The sequence below is a fragment of the Bombina bombina genome, chromosome 6 (assembly GCF_027579735.1).
Source record: "Bombina bombina isolate aBomBom1 chromosome 6, aBomBom1.pri, whole genome shotgun sequence".
Lineage (NCBI taxonomy): Eukaryota > Metazoa > Chordata > Amphibia > Anura > Bombinatoridae > Bombina > Bombina bombina.
In genome coordinates this window covers 161,515,993-161,533,617 of record NC_069504.1, presented here as the reverse complement: position 1 = coordinate 161,533,617, position 17,625 = coordinate 161,515,993, and the positions used below count along the sequence as shown (strand labels likewise).

The 17,625-nt window shown below is 41.1% G+C and overlaps 1 protein-coding gene across 2 annotated transcripts in view; it reads right to left on the bottom strand.

Annotated features, from left to right (window-relative positions):
* The window catches only part of POT1 (protection of telomeres 1), a 640,429-nt gene that overhangs the window by 461,169 nt on the left and 161,635 nt on the right, over window positions 1-17,625 (bottom strand). For both annotated transcript variants that reach the window (XM_053716650.1, XM_053716651.1), the window contains exon 10: window positions 5,299-5,454. In XM_053716650.1, the coding sequence (XP_053572625.1) occupies window positions 5,299-5,454 (156 nt within the window). The remainder of the gene's footprint in view (window positions 1-5,298; window positions 5,455-17,625) is intronic.

Here is a 17,625-nt window from a genome sequence, read left to right as displayed (position 1 = left end):
GTGGTGGCGTCTATTGGAAACATTTTTCTAAATATAGGAGGGGGGGAAAAGGGTACACCGGGCCTATCCCACTCCTTGGTAATAATCTCTGTAAGCCTCTTAGGTATAGGAAAAACGTCAGTACACACCGGTACCGCATAGTATCTATCCAGCCTACATAATTTCTCTGGGATTGCAACCGTGTTACAATCATTCAGAGCCGCTAATACCTCCCCTAATAATACACGGAGGTTCTCAAGCTTAAATTTAAAATTTGAAATGTCTGAGTCCAGTTTATTTGGATCAGATCCGTCACCCACAGAATGAAGCTCTCCGTCTTCATGTTCTGCCAATTGTGACGCAGTATCAGACATGGCTCTAACATTATCAGCGTACTCTGTTCTCACCCCAGAGTGGTCGCGTTTACCTCTAAGTTCTGGCAATTTAGATAAAACTTCAGTCATAACATTAGCCATGTCTTGCAAAGTGATTTGTAAGGGCCGCCCTGATGTACTTGGCGCCACAATATCACGCACCTCCTGAGCGGGAGATGCAGGTACTGACACGTGAGGAGAGTTAGTCGGCATAACTTCCCCCTCGTTGTCTGGTGAAATTTTCTTGACATGTACAGATTGGCTTTTACTTAAAGTAGCATCAATGCAATTAGTACACAAATTTCTATTGGGCTCCACATTGGCCTTTGAACATATTGCACAAAGAGATTCCTCTGTGTCAGACATGTTTAAACAAACTAGCAATTAGACTAGCAAGCTTGGAAAATACTTTTCAAATAAATTTACAAGCAATACAAAAAACGTTACTGTGCCTTTAAGAAGCACACAAAACTGTCACAGTTGAAATAACAATGAACCGGATTAGTTATAGCAACCAAATTTTCACAGTAAATGCATTAAGTTAGCAAAGGATTGCACCCACTAGCAAATGGATGATTAACTCCTTAATACCAAAAAACGTTTAACAATTAAAAATATAAACGTTTTTATCACAGTCAAAGCACAGTCTCACAGGTCTGCTGTGAGTGATTACCTCCCTCAAAACTAGTTTTGGAGACCCCTGAGCTATGTAGAGACGTCCTGGATCATGCAGGGAGAAAAAGGAAGACTGTGACTGAATTTCTACTGCGCAATAAAGCGCCAAAAATAGGCCCCTCCCACTCATAATACAACAGTGGGGAAGCTCAGTAAACTGATTTAATTCATAACAAACGACAGCCATGTGGAAAAATAATGCCCATAAAAAAATTTCACCAAGTACCTCAGAGAAAAAAACGATTAACATGCCAGTAAACGTTTTAAATATAAAATTATGAAATGTTATTAAAAAGCCTGCTGCTAGCCGCTTTCACTGCAGAATAGGCTATAAGTTATATGTATACAGTATTTTCTTAGTGAAGTGCCATTCCCCAGAAATACTTCAGTGTAAACATACATACATATCAGCCTGATACCAGTTGCTACTACTGCATTTAAGGCTGCACTTACATTACATCGGTATTAGCAGTATTTTCTCAGTCAATTCCATTCCTTAGAAAATAATATACTGCAACATACCTCCTTGCAGGTGAACCCTGCCCGCTGTCCCCTGTTCTGAAGTTACCTCGCTCCTCAGAATGGCCGAGAACAGCAAATGGATCTTAGTTACGTCCGCTAAGATCATACACAAACTCAGGTAGATTCTTCTTCTAATGCTGCCTGAGAAAAAACAACACACTCCGGTGCCGTTTAAAATAACAAACTTTTGATTGAAGAAATAAAAACTAAGTTTAACAACCACAGTCCTCTCACACGTCCTATCTATTAGTTAGGTGCAAGAGAATGACTGGGTATGACGTAGAGGGGAGGAGCTATATAGCAGCTCTGCTTGGGTGATCCTCTTGCACTTCCTGTTAGGGAGGAGTTATAATCCCATAATTAATGGATGACCCGTGGACTGACTACACTTAACAGGAGAAAAGGCTGTTATGTTCCATAAAGGCTGTGAGCCTAGGTATTGCTACACATTTGCAGATAAAACCATATAACAAACATGATTAAAGTCTCCCCCTATTCAATAACCCCCCTCAGGAGATATTAACCAATGATTCCTTATTAAGATAAAATGAGTCCCACTGGGACCCTACCTTGTTTCGTTCACATATTGAAGTAAAAAGAAACGATCTTACCGAAATCTACGCAGTGGAACAGGAACACAGCCCTTCAAGTGTGATAGATAGTAACCTCGCTTCTGACATGGACTTGAGTAAATAAAGGTAGGCAGCGAAACTCATCAACGCTGATTACCAAGGAGCTGTTAATATGAGTCGGGTTGGGTTCCCAGGAAAACTCTCCCTGCGTATCAGCCTCTCACTGAGAGGCTGATACGATTACTTAAAACTCCAGTCCCATTGCAAAGAGTACTACCCTCTATAAGAGACTCTCTCAAACTTCTGACACTTCTCTGCCAACCTCCTGTGACGAAAGGCAAAGAATGACTGGGGGATGAGGGAAGTGGGGGAGGTATTTAAGCCTTTGGTTGGGGTGTCTTTGCCTCCTCCTGGTGGCCAGGTTCTGTATTTCCCAAAAGTAATGAATGCAGCTGTGGACTCTTCCCGTTTAAGAAGAAAATTTGGGTTTTATGTCCCTTTAACTTAATTTGAAAAGCTTTGTTTAACGTCCATGATTCAACAGGGTTTTGACTGTTCCCTTCTAGATTCACTAGTGTTTGTGGGTTTTAAGTGACGCGTTGGAAGAACCTGCTCCATAGGATCTACAAGAAGTTGTGCTTCTTACCCAGCTCATCTGTCAACTTATTTACATCAGTATATTTAAAAGGTTGTAATTAGGATCAGAAGCCTGTGTTCAGATCATACTTATCTTGAGAAATATTTGAATTTTATTTTTCCATTCTCATCGTTTTTTTTCTGTTTTGTTTTTTATATTCCTTGTTTGTACCAATAGTTTTGTATATACATTAGTAAGGTTTAGATTGAAATGTAAAGCTTTAGAAAATATTCCAAGCACAATAAATTAAACAATATTAAAACAAAAAACAGTCAACAAAATAGTCCAGTAAAATATTTTAAAAGGTCATTATTGGGTTAAAAGCATCTTATCCTATATAATAAAAGGCCAAGTGTGTTTGTCTGAAGCTGTCATGCACAGTAGACGCTGCGCGCAAGGACAAACACACCTGGCCTTCAACACTGCAGTGTGAGTAACGAGCCGGACGTGACGTGGGCGTGACACAAGCGTGACATGGGCGGAGCCGTGACGAGAGCTCAAAAGAGCTCCAAAGAGGGGGGGATAGAGAGAGAGCAAAAGAGACAGAGAGAGACAGTAAAAGAGAGGGGGGGAGAGATCAAAAGAGGGGAGATAGAGAGAGCAAAAGAGAGGGAGAGAGACAGCAAAAGAGAGGGGAGAGAAAGTGGAGAGAGACAGCAAAAGAGAGGGGGAGAGTGCAATATAGGGCAGAGAGCACAAAAGAGGGCAGAGAGAGAGAGCAAAAGAGAGGGGAGAGAGAGCATAAGAGAGGGGGCAGAGAGAGAGCATAAGAGAGGGGGGAGAAAGAGCAAAAGAGAGGGGGAGAGAGACAGCAAAAGAGAGGGGAGAAAGAGAGCATAAGAGAGGGGAGAGAAAGAGCAAAAGAGAGGGGAGAGAGAGCATAAGAGAAGGGGGAGAGAGAGCATAAGAGAAGGGGGAGAGAGAGCATAAGAGAGGGGAGAGAGACAGCAAAAGAGAGGAGGGGTAAGAGAGCAAAAGAAAGGGGAGAGAGAGCAAAAGAAAGGGGAGAGAGAGCAAAAGAAAGGGGAGAGAGAGCAAAAGAGGGGGGATAGAGAGCAAAAGAGGGGGGATAGAGAGAGCAAAAGAGGGGGGATAGAGAGAGCAAAAGAGAGGGGGGAGATAGAGGAAAAAGTGGGGTGAGAGTGCAAAAGAGGGGGGATAGAGAAAGCAAAAGAGGGGGGATAGAGAAAGCAAAAGAGGGGGGATAGAGAGAGCAAAAGAGAAGGGGGAGAGAGAGCAAAAGAGAAGGGAGAGAGAGAGCAAAAGAGAAGGGAGAGAGAGAGCAAAAGAGAAGGGAGAGAGAGAGCAAAAGAGAAGGGAGAGAGAGAGCAAAAGAGAAGGGAGAGAGAGAGCAAAAGAGAGGGGGGGAGAGAGAGAGAGCAAAAGAGAGGGGGGAGAGAGAGAGAGCGAGAGAGAGAGGGGGGAGAGAGAGAGAGAGCAAAAGAGAGGGGGGAGAGAGAGAGAGCAAAAGAGAGGGGGGAGAGAGAGAGCAAAAGAGAGGGGGGAGAGAGAGAGCAAAAGAGAGGGGGAGAGAGAGAGCATAAGAGAGGGGGAGAGAGAGACCAAAAGAGAGGGGGAGAGAGAGAGCAAAAGAGAGGGGGAGAGAGAGAGCAAAAGAGAAGGGGGAGAGAGAGCAAAAGAGAAGGGGAGAGAGAGCAAAAGAGAAGGGGGAGAGAGAGCAAAAGAGAAGGGAGAGAGAGAGCAAAAGAGAAGGGAGAGAGAGAGCAAAAGAGAAGGGAGAGAGAGAGCAAAAGAGAGGGGGGAGAGAGAGCAAAAAAGAGGGGGAGAGAGAGCAAAAGAGAGGGGGGAGAGAGAGAGAGCAAAAGAGAGGGGGGAGAGAGAGAGAGCAAAAGAGAGGGGGGAGAGAGAGAGAGAGCAAAAGAGAGGGGGGAGAGAGAGAGAGAGAGCAAAAGAGAGGGGGGAGAGAGAGAGCAAAAGAGAGGGGGGAGAGAGAGAGAGCAAAAGAGAGGGGGGAGAGAGAGAGAGCAAAAGAGAGGGGGGAGAGAGAGAGACCAAAAGAGAGGGGGAGAGAGAGAGCAAAAGAGAAGGGGGAGAGAGCAAAAGAGAAGGGGGGAGAGAGCAAAAGAGAAGGGGGGAGAGAGCAAAAGAGAAGGGGGAGAGCAAAAGCAAAAGAGAAGGGGAGAGAGAGAGCAAAAGAGAGGGGGTGAAAGAGAGGGAGAGAAAGAGTGAGAGCAAAATAGGGGAGAGTGAGAGCAAAAGAGAGGGGGGGAGAGAAAGAGCAAAAGAGAGGGGGGGAGAGAGAGAGAGCAAAAGAGAGGGGGAGAGAGCAAAAGAGAGGGGGAGAGAGCAAAAGAGAGGGGGAGAGAGCAAAAGAGAGGGGGAGAGAGAGCGCAAAAGAGAGGGAGGAAAAGAGAGGGGGGGAGAGAGAGAGCAGAAGAGAGGGGGGATAGAGAGAGAGCAAGGGGTGGAACCGCTGTACTGCAAAAAATTGGCCTTAGGACTAGTTTTACATATTTTACCGTAAAAGTACTGAAAAAAATATAAATCCAGAGAACATTGATAACGTTAGCAAATTTACCTTGAGGAGTTTTGCTGTTTCCACATGATTGTCATAAACCAGAATATCAATTGTCAAATTCTCTAGTTTATGGATAAGAGTTCTGTCTCCTTCAAGGGCATCATGTTCTACACAGACTTTCCAAGTTGGTGATGCACATTTGGTACCATCCCACACCTGCCAGGAAATACATTTAAAATTGTAAATTTATACACATTCAAAATGAAACGAAAGTGAAAGATTTGCGAAGATTTTTTTTCTTTCTGAGTTCTATAAAATATACACCTTGTTCTAGTACTTATTAATCTGTATCCACACATTGCATAAAAAGATGCTGGCAGATGCTTAATAGAAAATAAAAGCAGTTGAACTATAGAGATGTTGAACTATTCAAGGCCTGTTTAAAGTGATAGAAAGCACAGTAGGTCAGATTACAAGTAGAGCGATATTTAACACTCCCGCATGAGCATTAACTGTACTAGAAGTAAGCTTTTTGCACTTGTATCATGAGTTTAAAGAAAACTGTTTTCGCTCCCATGTTAACCTGACAAGCGCAAAAAGCAGAACTTAGAATATTGCGTGTGCATTCACGTATTCCCCTATAGTAGTCAATGGAGAAAAAAAAGTGGAAAAAACCCCAAACTCACGCGCAAACCCGGTCGTATATTCTCATGTGCGCTAACCCAACATGAAAATATGAATATTTCACTTTACAATGTTCTTCAAATAGAAGAATATGTTCTATTTATTTATATATATATATATATATATATATATATATATATATATATATATATATATATATAAATATATACACATATACACACACATACATATACACACATATATATATATATATATATATATATATACAGGGAGTGCAGAATTATTAGGCAAATGAGTATTTTGACCACATCATCCTCTTTATGCATGTTGTCTTACTCCAAGCTGTATAGGCTCCAAAGCCTACTACCAATTAAGCATATTAGGTGATGTGCATCTCTGTAATGAGAAGGGGTGTGGTCTAATGACATCAACACCCTATATCAGGTGTGCATAATTATTAGGCAACTTCCTTTCCTTTGGCAAAATGGGTCAAAAGAAGGACTTGACAGGCTCAGAAAAGTCAAAAAACAGAATTTATGTTTACCTGATAAATTACTTTCTCCAACGGTGTGTCCGGTCCACGGCGTCATCCTTACTTGTGGGATATTCTCTTCCCCAACAGGAAATGGCAAAGAGCCCAGCAAAGCTGGTCACATGATCCCTCCTAGGCTCCGCCTACCCCAGTCATTCGACCGACGTTAAGGAGGAATATTTGCATAGGAGAAACCATATGATACCGTGGTGACTGTAGTTAAAGAAAATAAATCATCAGACCTGATTAAAAAACCAGGGCGGGCCGTGGACCGGACACACCGTTGGAGAAAGTAATTTATCAGGTAAACATAAATTCTGTTTTCTCCAACATAGGTGTGTCCGGTCCACGGCGTCATCCTTACTTGTGGGAACCAATACCAAAGCTTTAGGACACGGATGAAGGGAGGGAGCAAATCAGGTCACCTAAATGGAAGGCACCACGGCTTGCAAAACCTTTCTCCCAAAAAATAGCCTCAGAAGAAGCAAAAGTATCAAACTTGTAAAATTTGGTAAAAGTGTGCAGTGAAGACCAAGTCGCTGCCCTTCATATCTGATCAACAGAAGCCTCGTTCTTGAAGGCCCATGTGGAAGCCACAGCCCTAGTGGAATGAGCTGTGATTCTTTCAGGAGGCTGCCGTCCGGCAGTCTCGTAAGCCAATCTGATGATGCTTTTAATCCAAAAAGAGAGAGAGGTAGAAGTTGCTTTTTGACCTCTCCTGTTACCAGAATAAACAACAAACAAGGAAGATGTTTGTCTAAAATCCTTTGTAGCATCTAAATAGAATTTTAGAGCGCGAACAACATCCAAATTGTGCAACAAACGTTCCTTCTTCGAAACTGGTTTCGGACCCAAAGAAGGCACGACTATCTCCTGGTTAATGTTTTTGTTAGAAACAACTTTTGGAAGAAAACCAGGTTTAGTACGTAAAACCACCTTATCTGCATGGAACACCAGATAAGGAGGAGAACACTGCAGAGCAGATAATTCTGAAACTCTTCTAGCGGAAGAAATTGCAGCCAAAAACAAAACTTTCCAAGATAATAACTTAATATCAACGGAATGTAAGGGTTCAAACGGAACCCCCTGAAGAACTGAAAGAACTAAGTTGAGACTCCAAGGAGGAGTCAAAGGTTTGTAAACAGGCTTGATTCTAACCAGAGCCTGAACAAAGGCTTGAACATCTGGCACAGCTGCCAGCTCTTTGTGAAGTAACACAGACAAGGCAGAAATCTGTCCCTTCAAGGAACTTGCAGATAATCCTTTCTCCAATCCTTCTTGAAGAAAGGATAGAATCCTAGGAATCTTTACCTTGTCCCAAGGGAATCCTTTAGATTCACACCAACAGATATATTTTTTCCATATTTTGTGGTAAATTTTTCTAGTTACAGGCTTTCTGGCCTGAACAAGAGTATCAATAACAGAATCAGAGAACCCTCGCTTTGATAAGATCAAGCGTTCAATCTCCAAGCAGTCAGCTGGAGTAGGACCAGATTCGGATGTTCGAACGGACCTTGAACAAGAAGGTCTCGTCTCAAAGGTAGCTTCCATGGTGAAGCCGATGACATATTCACCAGATCTGCCTACCAAGTCCTGCGTGGTTACGCAGGAGCTATCAAGATCACCTACGCCCCCTCCTGATTGATCCTGGCTACCAGCCTGGGGATGAGAGGAAACGGCGGGAATACATAAGCTAGGTTGAAGGTCCAAGGTGCTACTAGTGCATCTACTAGAGTCGCCTTGGGATCCCTGGATCTGGACCCGTAGCAAGGAACCTTGAAGTTCTGACGAGAGGCCATCAGATCCATGTCTGGAATGCCCCACAGTTGAGTGATTTGGGCAAAGATTTCCGGATGGAGTTCCCACACCCCCGGATGCAATGTCTGACGAATCAGAAAATCCGCTTCCCAAGTTTCCACTCCTGGGATGTGGATTGCAGACAGGTGGCAGGAGCGAGTCTCCGCCCATTGAATGATTTTGGTCACTTCTTCCATTGCCAGGGAACTCCTTGTTCCCCCCTGATGGTTGATGTACGCAACAGTCGTCATGTTGTCTGATTGAAACCGTATGAACTTGGCCCTCGCTAGCTGAGGCCAAGCCTTGAGAGCATTGAATATCGCTCTCAGTTCCAGAATATTTATCGGTAGAAGAGATTCTTCGCGAGACCAAAGACCCTGAGCTTTCAGGGATCCCCAGACCGCGCCCCAGCCCATCAGACTGGCGTCGGTCGTGACAATGACCCACTCTGGTCTGCGGGAGGTCACCCCTAGCGACAGGTTGTCCAGGGACAGCCACCAACGGAGTGAGTCTCTGGTCCTCTGATTTACTTGTATCTTCGGAGACAAGTCTGTATAGTCCCCATTCCACTGACTGAGCATACACAATTGAAATGGTCTTAGATGAATGCGCGCAAAAGGAACTATGTCCATTGCCGCTACCATCAAACCTATCACTTCCATGCACTGTGCTATGGAAGGAAGAGGAACGGAAGGAAGTATCCGACAAGAGTTTAGAAGTTTTGTTTTTCTGGTCTCTGTCAGAAAAATCCTCATTTCTAAGGAGTCTATTATTGTTCCCAAGAAGGGAACTCTTGTCGACGGAGATAGAGAACTCTTTTCCACGTTCACTTACCATCCGTGAGATCTGAGAAAGGCCAGGACTATGTCCGTGTGAGCCTTTGCTTGAGGAAGGGACGACGCTTGAATCAGAATGTCGTCCAAGTAAGGTACTACAGCAATGCCCCTTGGTCTTAGCACCGCCAGAAGGGACCCTAGTACCTTTGTGAAAATCCTTGGAACAGTGGCTAATCCGAAAGGAAGCGCCACGAACTGGTAATGCTTGTCCAGGAATGCGAACCTTAGGAACCGATGATGTTCCTTGTGGACAGGAATATGTAGATACGCATCCTTTAAATCCACCGTGGTCAAGAATTGACCTTTCTGGATGGAAGGATTGTTCGAATGGTTTCCATTTTGGACGATGGAACCTTGAGAAACTTGTTTAGGATCTTGAGATCTAAGATTGGTCTGAACGTTCCCTCTTTTTTTTGGGAACTACGAACAGATTGGAGTAGAACCCCATCCCTCGTTCTTTTAATGGAACAGGATGAATCACTTCCAGAAGATAACCTTGGAAGACTATTTCTAGCGCCCAAGGATCCAGAACATCTCTTGCCCAAGCCTGAGTGAAGAGAGAGAGTCTGCCCCCCACCAATCCGGTCCCGGATCGGGGGCCCGCATCTCATGCTGTCTTGGGAGCAGTGGCAGGTTTCTTGGCCTGCTTTCCTTTGTTCCAGCCTTGCCTTGGTCTCCAGGCTGGATTGGCTTGAGAAGTATTACCCTCCTGCTTAGAGGACGTAGCACTTGGGGCTGGTCCGTTTCTGCGAAAGGGACGAAAATTAGGTTTATTTTTGGCCTTGAAAGACCTATTCTGAGGAAGGGCGTGGCCCTTGCCCCCAGTGATATCAGAGATAAACTCTTTCAAGCCAGGGCCAAACAGTGTTTTCCCCTTGAAAGGAATGTCAAACAATTTGTTCTTGGAAGACGCATCCGCTGACCAAGATTTTAACCAAAGCGCTCTGCGCGCCACAATAGCAAACCCAGAATTTTTCGCCGCTAACCTAGCCAATTGCAAGGTGGCGTCTAGGGTGAAAGAATTAGCCAATTTAAGAGCACGAATTCTGTCCATAATCTCCTCATAAGAAGAAGAATTACTAATAATCGCCTTTTCTAGCTCATCGCACCAGAAACACGCGGCTGTAGTGACAGGGACAATGCATGCAATTGGTTGTAGAAGGTAACCTTGCTGAACAAACATCTTTTTTAGCAAACCTTCTAATTTTTTATCCATAGGATCTTGGAAAGCACAACTATCTTCTATGGGTATAGTGGTGCGCTTGTTTAGAGTAGAAACCGCCCCCTCGACCTTGGGGACTGTCTGCCATAAGTCCTTTCTGGGGTCGACTATAGGAAACAATTTTTTAAATATGGGGGGAGGTACGAAAGGTACACCGGGCCTGTCCCATTCTTTATTAACAATGTACGCCACCCGCTTGAGTATAGGAAAAGCTTCGGGGGGCCCCGGGGCCTCTAGGAACTTGTCCATTTTACATAGTGTTTCTGGAATGACCAGATAATCACAATCATCCAAATTGGATAACACCTCCTTAAGCAGAGCGCGGAGATGTTCCAACTTAAATTTAAAAGTAATCACATCAGGTTCAGCTTGTTGAGAAATTTTTCCTGAATCTGAAATTTCTCCCTCAGACAAAACCTCCCTGGCCCCCTCAGACTGGTGTAGGGGCCCTTCAGAAACAATATCATCAGCGGCCTCATGCTCTTCAGTATTTTCTAAAACAGAGCAGTCGCACTTTCGCTGATAAGTGGGCATATTGGCTAAAATGTTTTTGATAGAATTATCCATTACAGCCGTTAATTGTTGCATAGTAAGGAGTATTGGCGCGCTAGATGTACTAGGGGCCTCCTGTATGGGCAAAACTGGTGTAGACGAAGGAGGGGATGATGCAGTACCATGCTTACTCCCCTCACTTGAGGAATCATCTTGGGCATCATTTTTACTAAATTTATTATGACATAAATCACATCTATTTAAATGAGAAGGAACCTTGGCTTCCCCACAGTCAGAACACAATCTATCTGGTAGTTCAGACATGTTAAACAGGCATAATCTTGATAACAAAGCACAAAAAACGTTTTAAAATAAAACCGTTACTGTCACTTTAAATTTTAAACTGAACACACTTTATTACTGCAATTGCGAAAAAGTATGAAGGAATTGTTCAAAATTCACCAAAATTTCACCACAGTGTCTTAAAGCCTTAAAAGTATTGCACACCAAATTTGGAAGCTTTAACCCTTAAAATAACGGAACCGGAGCCGTTTTTATATTTAACCCCTTTACAGTCCCTGGAATCTGCTTTGCTGAGACCCAACCAAGCCCAAAGGGGAATACGATACCAAATAATGCCTTCAGCAAGACTTTTCTATGTATCAGAGCTCCACACACATGCAGCTGCATGTCATGCTGTTCTCAAAAACAAGTGCGCCATACCGGCGCGAAAATGAGGCTCTGACTATGATTAGGGAAAGCCCCAATAGAATAAAGTGTCTAAAACAGTGCCTGCCGATATTATTTTACAAAAAATACCCAGATTAAATGATTCCTCAAGGCTAAATATGTGTAAATATGATCGATTTAGCCCAGAAAATGTCTACAGTCTTAATAAGCCCTTGTGAAGCCCTTATTTACTGTGTGAATAAAAATGGCTTACCGGATCCCATAGGGAAAATGACAGCTTCCAGCATTACATCGTCTTGTTAGAATGTGTCATACCTCAAGCAGCAAAAGACTGCTCACTGTTCCCCCAACTGAAGTTAATTCCTCTCAACAGTCCTGTGTGGAACAGCCATGGATTTTAGTAACGGTTGCTAAAATCATTTTCCTCATACAAACAGAAATCTTCATCTCTTTTCTGTTTCAGAGTAAATAGTACATACCAGCACTATTTTAAAATAACAAACTCTTGATTGAATAATAAAAACTACAGTTAAACACTAAAAAACTCTAAGCCATATCCGTGGAGATGTTGCCTGTACAACGGCAAAGAGAATGACTGGGGTAGGCGGAGCCTAGGAGGGATCATGTGACCAGCTTTGCTGGGCTCTTTGCCATTTCCTGTTGGGGAAGAGAATATCCCACAAGTAAGGATGACGCCGTGGACCGGACACACCTATGTTGGAGAAATAGTGAGATATCTTGCAGAGGGATGCAGCACTCTTAAAATTGCAAAGCTTCTGAAGCGTGATCATCGAACAATCAGGCGTTTCATTCAAAATAGTCAACAGGGTCGCAAGAAGCGTGTGGAAAAACCAAGGCGCAAAATAACTGCCCATGAACTGAGAAAAGTCAAGCGTGCAGCTGCCAAGATGCCACTTGCCACCAGTTTGGCCATATTTCAGAGCTGCAACATTACTGGAGTGCCCAAAAGCACAAGGTGTGCAATACTCAGAGACATGGCCAAGGTAAGAAAGGCTGAAAGACGACCACCACTGAACAAGACACACAAGCTGAAACGTCAAGACTGGGCCAAGAAATATCTCAAGACTGATTTTTCTAAGGTTTTATGGACTGATGAAATGAGAGTGAGTCTTGATGGGCCAGATGGATGGGCCCGTGGCTGGATTGGTAAAGGGCAGAGAGCTCCAGTCCGACTCGGACGCCAGCAAGGTGGAGGTGGAGTACTTGTTAGGGCTGGTATCATCAAAGATGAGCTTGTGGGGCCTTTTCGGGTTGAGGATGGAGTCAAGCTCAACTCCCAGTCCTACTGCCAGTTTCTGGAATACACCTTCTTCAAGCAGTGGTCCAGGAAGAAGTCTGCATCCTTCAAGAAAAACATGATTTTCATGCAGGACAATGCTCCATCACACGCGTCCAAGTACTCCACAGCGTGGCTGGCAAGAAAGGGTATAAAAGAAGAAAATCTAATGACATGGCCTCCTTGTTCACCTGATCTGAACCCCATTGAGAACCTGTGGTCCATCATCAAATGTGAGATTTACAAGGAGGGAAAACAGTACACCACTCTGAACAGTGTCTGGGAGGCTGTGGTTGCTGCTGCACGCAATGTTGATGGTGAACAGATCAAAACACTGACAGAATCCATGGATGGCAGGCTTTTGAGTGTCCTTGCAAAGAAAGGTGGCTATATTGGTCACTGATTTGTTTTTGTTTTGTTTTTGAATGTCAGAAATGTATATTTGTGAATGTTGAGATGTTATATTGGTTTCACTGGTAAAAATAAATAATTGAAATGGGTATATATTTGTTTTTTGTTAAGTTGCCTAATAATTATGCACAGTAATAGTCACCTGCACACACAGATATCCCCCTAAAATAGCTAAAACTAAAAACAAACTAAAAACTACTTCCAAAAATATTCAGCTTTGATATTAATGAGTTTTTTGGGTTCATTGAGAACATGGTTGTTGTTCAATAATAAAATTAATCCTCAAAAATACAACTTGCCTAATAATTCTGCACTCCCTGTATATATATATATGTATATATATATATATACCTATTAAAAAATGTGCAGATAATTAAAATATGAAATATTTGCAGTCCACAGTATAACACTTTAATAAATATGAATAATGCATAAATATGCTTTTACATATTTTAATCTACCTGACTGGCTCCAATATACAATATATATATATACATATACACACACATATATACACATACACTGTATGTCTATACTGTATATCTGAACATATGTATTTATGTGTGTATATATATATATATATATATATATTTATATGTCTGTAATAACATACGTACACATATAAAGGTGAGTGCAATCGAGTTTACTTCCAACTATATATATATATATATATATATATATATATATATACACATACACACACACTGTATATATACACATATATATTAATACACACACACTGTATATATACATATACACACATATATATTAATACACACACTATATATATATATATATATATATATATATATATATATATATATATATATATATATATATATATATATATATATATATCAAAAAACAGCATGAAAGTATAAGTTAAAGAAAAAGATCAGAAAAAGTATTTTTGTCTCTTTGGTGCCATACTTTCAATGCATAGATTGTATTAGAATAGGATAGTGCTGGCCAAGGAATCCTTGTACTTTTTCTGATCTTTTTCTTTAACTTATACTTTCATGCTGTTTTTTGAGATATTTGTAATTTTTTGATTCCCCCTTGCACCCTTTGACTCACATATTAGTAGTCTTAGGTAATTCTATCATTAATTGATTAAATCAGGTGCTCTTAGAGCTGGTCTGACTGGACTATTGGAATATATATATACACATACATACACACACACAAATATATTAATATACACACACATATATTAATACACACACACACTGTATATATACATATACAAATATATATTAATACACACACACACACACATATATATATATATTTACACATATACATATTTAGAGTGTGTGTGTGGATAGATAGATAGATAGATAGATAGATAGATAGATAGATAGATAGATAGATAGATAGATAGATAGATAGATAGATAAATAGGCAGACAGATACAGATCTATCAAATAGATAGTGTAGGTCTAGTAGCGATTATTATTTGATATGTTCTGCAATATGTTTCACTTTTATTTTGTCCAGGTCATGATTTTTGTTTCATATACTGATAAAAAACAATTTCTGAACAAATATTGTACAGCATCTTTTCAAAGAGCAATTTATACAGCATCTTAAAAGATCACATATTTCTTTCTACAATAAATCATTTGGATGGTAGGGCAGATATGCATCTTACAGGTTATACGATATCCCAGCTTATCATATGAAATCATTATTATGTTTTTTTTCTTTTGGTAAACCATTTTTTTCCATTTATGATTCCTGATTATTGAACGTGTCTACATATTTTTATTAGGTAAGCATTACAAACACCATTTTTTATGATGCTTCTTTATGAAAGCTGAACTTTACTTGATTAAGTTGTACACATGCCAAAAGGGCAAGAACTATTATTTAAGTGAATGTCAATTTTTATGCTAAAGTGCCCGGCTTTTAAAAATTTGATTAAAAACGGGGGCACTTTAATTCATCAAAATTTACATTTTACTCCTGTTGAGAGAAAATTTTTTTACCTTTTAATCTTCACAGCAGCTCCAGCTTCCTCCGGTCGTTGCAAGCCATTTCTGACATCAGAAATGATGGATAGGTCATCCTCCAATCACGGATCCCCCCCCCAGGGGAATCAGTGTCTGATTCAACGCTGTGATTGGAGGAAGCCTGATTCCTCATTTTAGACCCAGGATGAGGCTTTGCGACAGGCGGAGGAAGCTGGAGCTGCTGTGAAGATTAAAAGGTAAGTTTTTGTATAAATAATAAAGTGAGGATACACATTTTTCTTAACACGTTATCCAACAATCATACTCATTTGCATGCCATAAAGCAAAGGATCAAAGTGACTACGTAAATGACACCCATTTTTTAATTTTATGATTCAGATAGAGCGTACAATTTTATAAATGTTTTCAAAATGGTATCTTGCACTGGTCTAGAGTGCTACATGGCAAAACAAACACTGCTACCAACTAGTGCTCTGTAAATGTATACAATTGCTGCATATTTTCTTGCAAACTGCTGTCATCTAATATTCCAAACACATGGAAGCTCCTGAGCCTAGCTACCTGATTTTCAACAAAGATACAAATCCAGTGAAATACATTTGATAATAGAAACGTAAAAACTTTTATAAAATTGTACACTACCCGGATCATTAAAGAAATATTTTGGGTTTCATGTCCCTTTAAATGACATGGAACCCAAAATCTTTCTCTTATTTAACTTTCTAAATGACTTCTGTTATCATATTTGCTTAATTCTCTTGGTATCCTTTGGGCTGCAATGCTCTACTGGAAGCTAGCTGAACACATCAGACACTGGCCCCTATTTATCAAAGGTCTTGCGGACCTGATCCGACAGTGCGGATCAGGTCCGCAAGACCTCGCTAAATGCGGAGAGCAATATGCTCTCCGCATTAAACATTGCACCAGCAGCTCACAAGAGCTGCTGGTGCAACACCGCCCCCTGCAGACTCGCGGCCAATGGGCCGCCAGCAGGGGGTGTCAATCAACCCAATCGTACTGGATCGGGTTGAATTGTTGCGATTCCTGTGCACCAGACGGACAGGGTTATGGAGCAGCGGTCTTTGTGACCGCTGCTTCATAACTGCTGTTTCTGGCGAGCCTGCAGGCTCCCCAGAAACACGGGGCATCAAGCTCCATTGATAGATAGGCCCAAAGGGCGTATATGTGCAGCTACCAATCAAAATCTATCTCCCAGAAGTGCATTGCTGCTCCTGAGCCTACCTAGTTATGCTTTTTAACCAAGGATACCAAGATACCAAAACATATTAGATAATAGAAATAAATTGGAAAGTTGTTTAATATTGTATGATCGGTCTAAATCACAAAAGAAAAATGTAGGGTTTCATGTCCCTTTGAGGATGAAAAAAATGACTCACATATTTAGTCTATTAATTTAGCTTATTATTTACACTATTGAGAACATTAGATGTAAGAGCTTAGGGAAAATGCTACTGTGCGCTGGCAATTTATACTTTTCACAGTTCATCAATACCATATTATCCAAATTTAGCAAATAATGTTGAAAATATTCCTTGTTAAAAACAGAGTAACAAGGTAAATAATTGAGATTCTACTCCAGTGATTCACCATTACTGTGTACTATGTGCAGGAGGTGTTAAAGAAGAATCTACATAATAGTTGGGGGTAGTCTATATAGTACTGATGTATTCACGAATGCTGCGCTGGATGTGAAGACTAATTTCAAGGTCTATGTAAATGGGAAACAATTCAACCATTTTTGTATTTTTGGGACAATCCTAGTTTATTGGATTCTTGATTATCATACTTCATGCAAATCGTACCACTATCAATGATGAAAATTGTACAGCACATACCCTTTTACTACTAGGGCAAAGTACCAAATGGACCTTTTGTTCATAGTGTAAACCAGTATATTGCAAATCATATTAGTTCACTGATTAAAAACATAGCCACTTACACATCTTATCATAAGAGTTTGTAGGGTAATACTACTGTCCCAGCTGCCATGCCAAGACATTCATACCTGGGTACCTAGCTGAAGTAAAAAAAAGGGATATTAAATCTATTTGTAGTAGGTTTGCAAGAAACTAGAGAGAACTCATTAGAAATTTGATTATTCTTTATAAATAAAGAGACAGTAAAGTGAAAATCAAACTTTCATGATTAAGATACAGCATACAATTTTAAACAATTTCCAATTTATTTTTATAATCTAATTTGATTTATTCTCTTGATATCCATTGTTGAAAAGCAGAAGATGGGCTCAGTGCACTACTGGGATCTAGCTGCTGATTGGTGGCTGCACATATATGCCTCTTTTCCCTGGCTCACCGGATATGATCAGCTAACCCATTAGTCCATTGCTGCACTTTCAACAAAGGATATCAAAAGAATAAAGCAAATTTTACATTAGAAGTAAAATGTAAAGTTGGTTAAAATTGTATTCTCTAAATCATGAAAGAAAACTAATTTGGGTTTCATGTCCC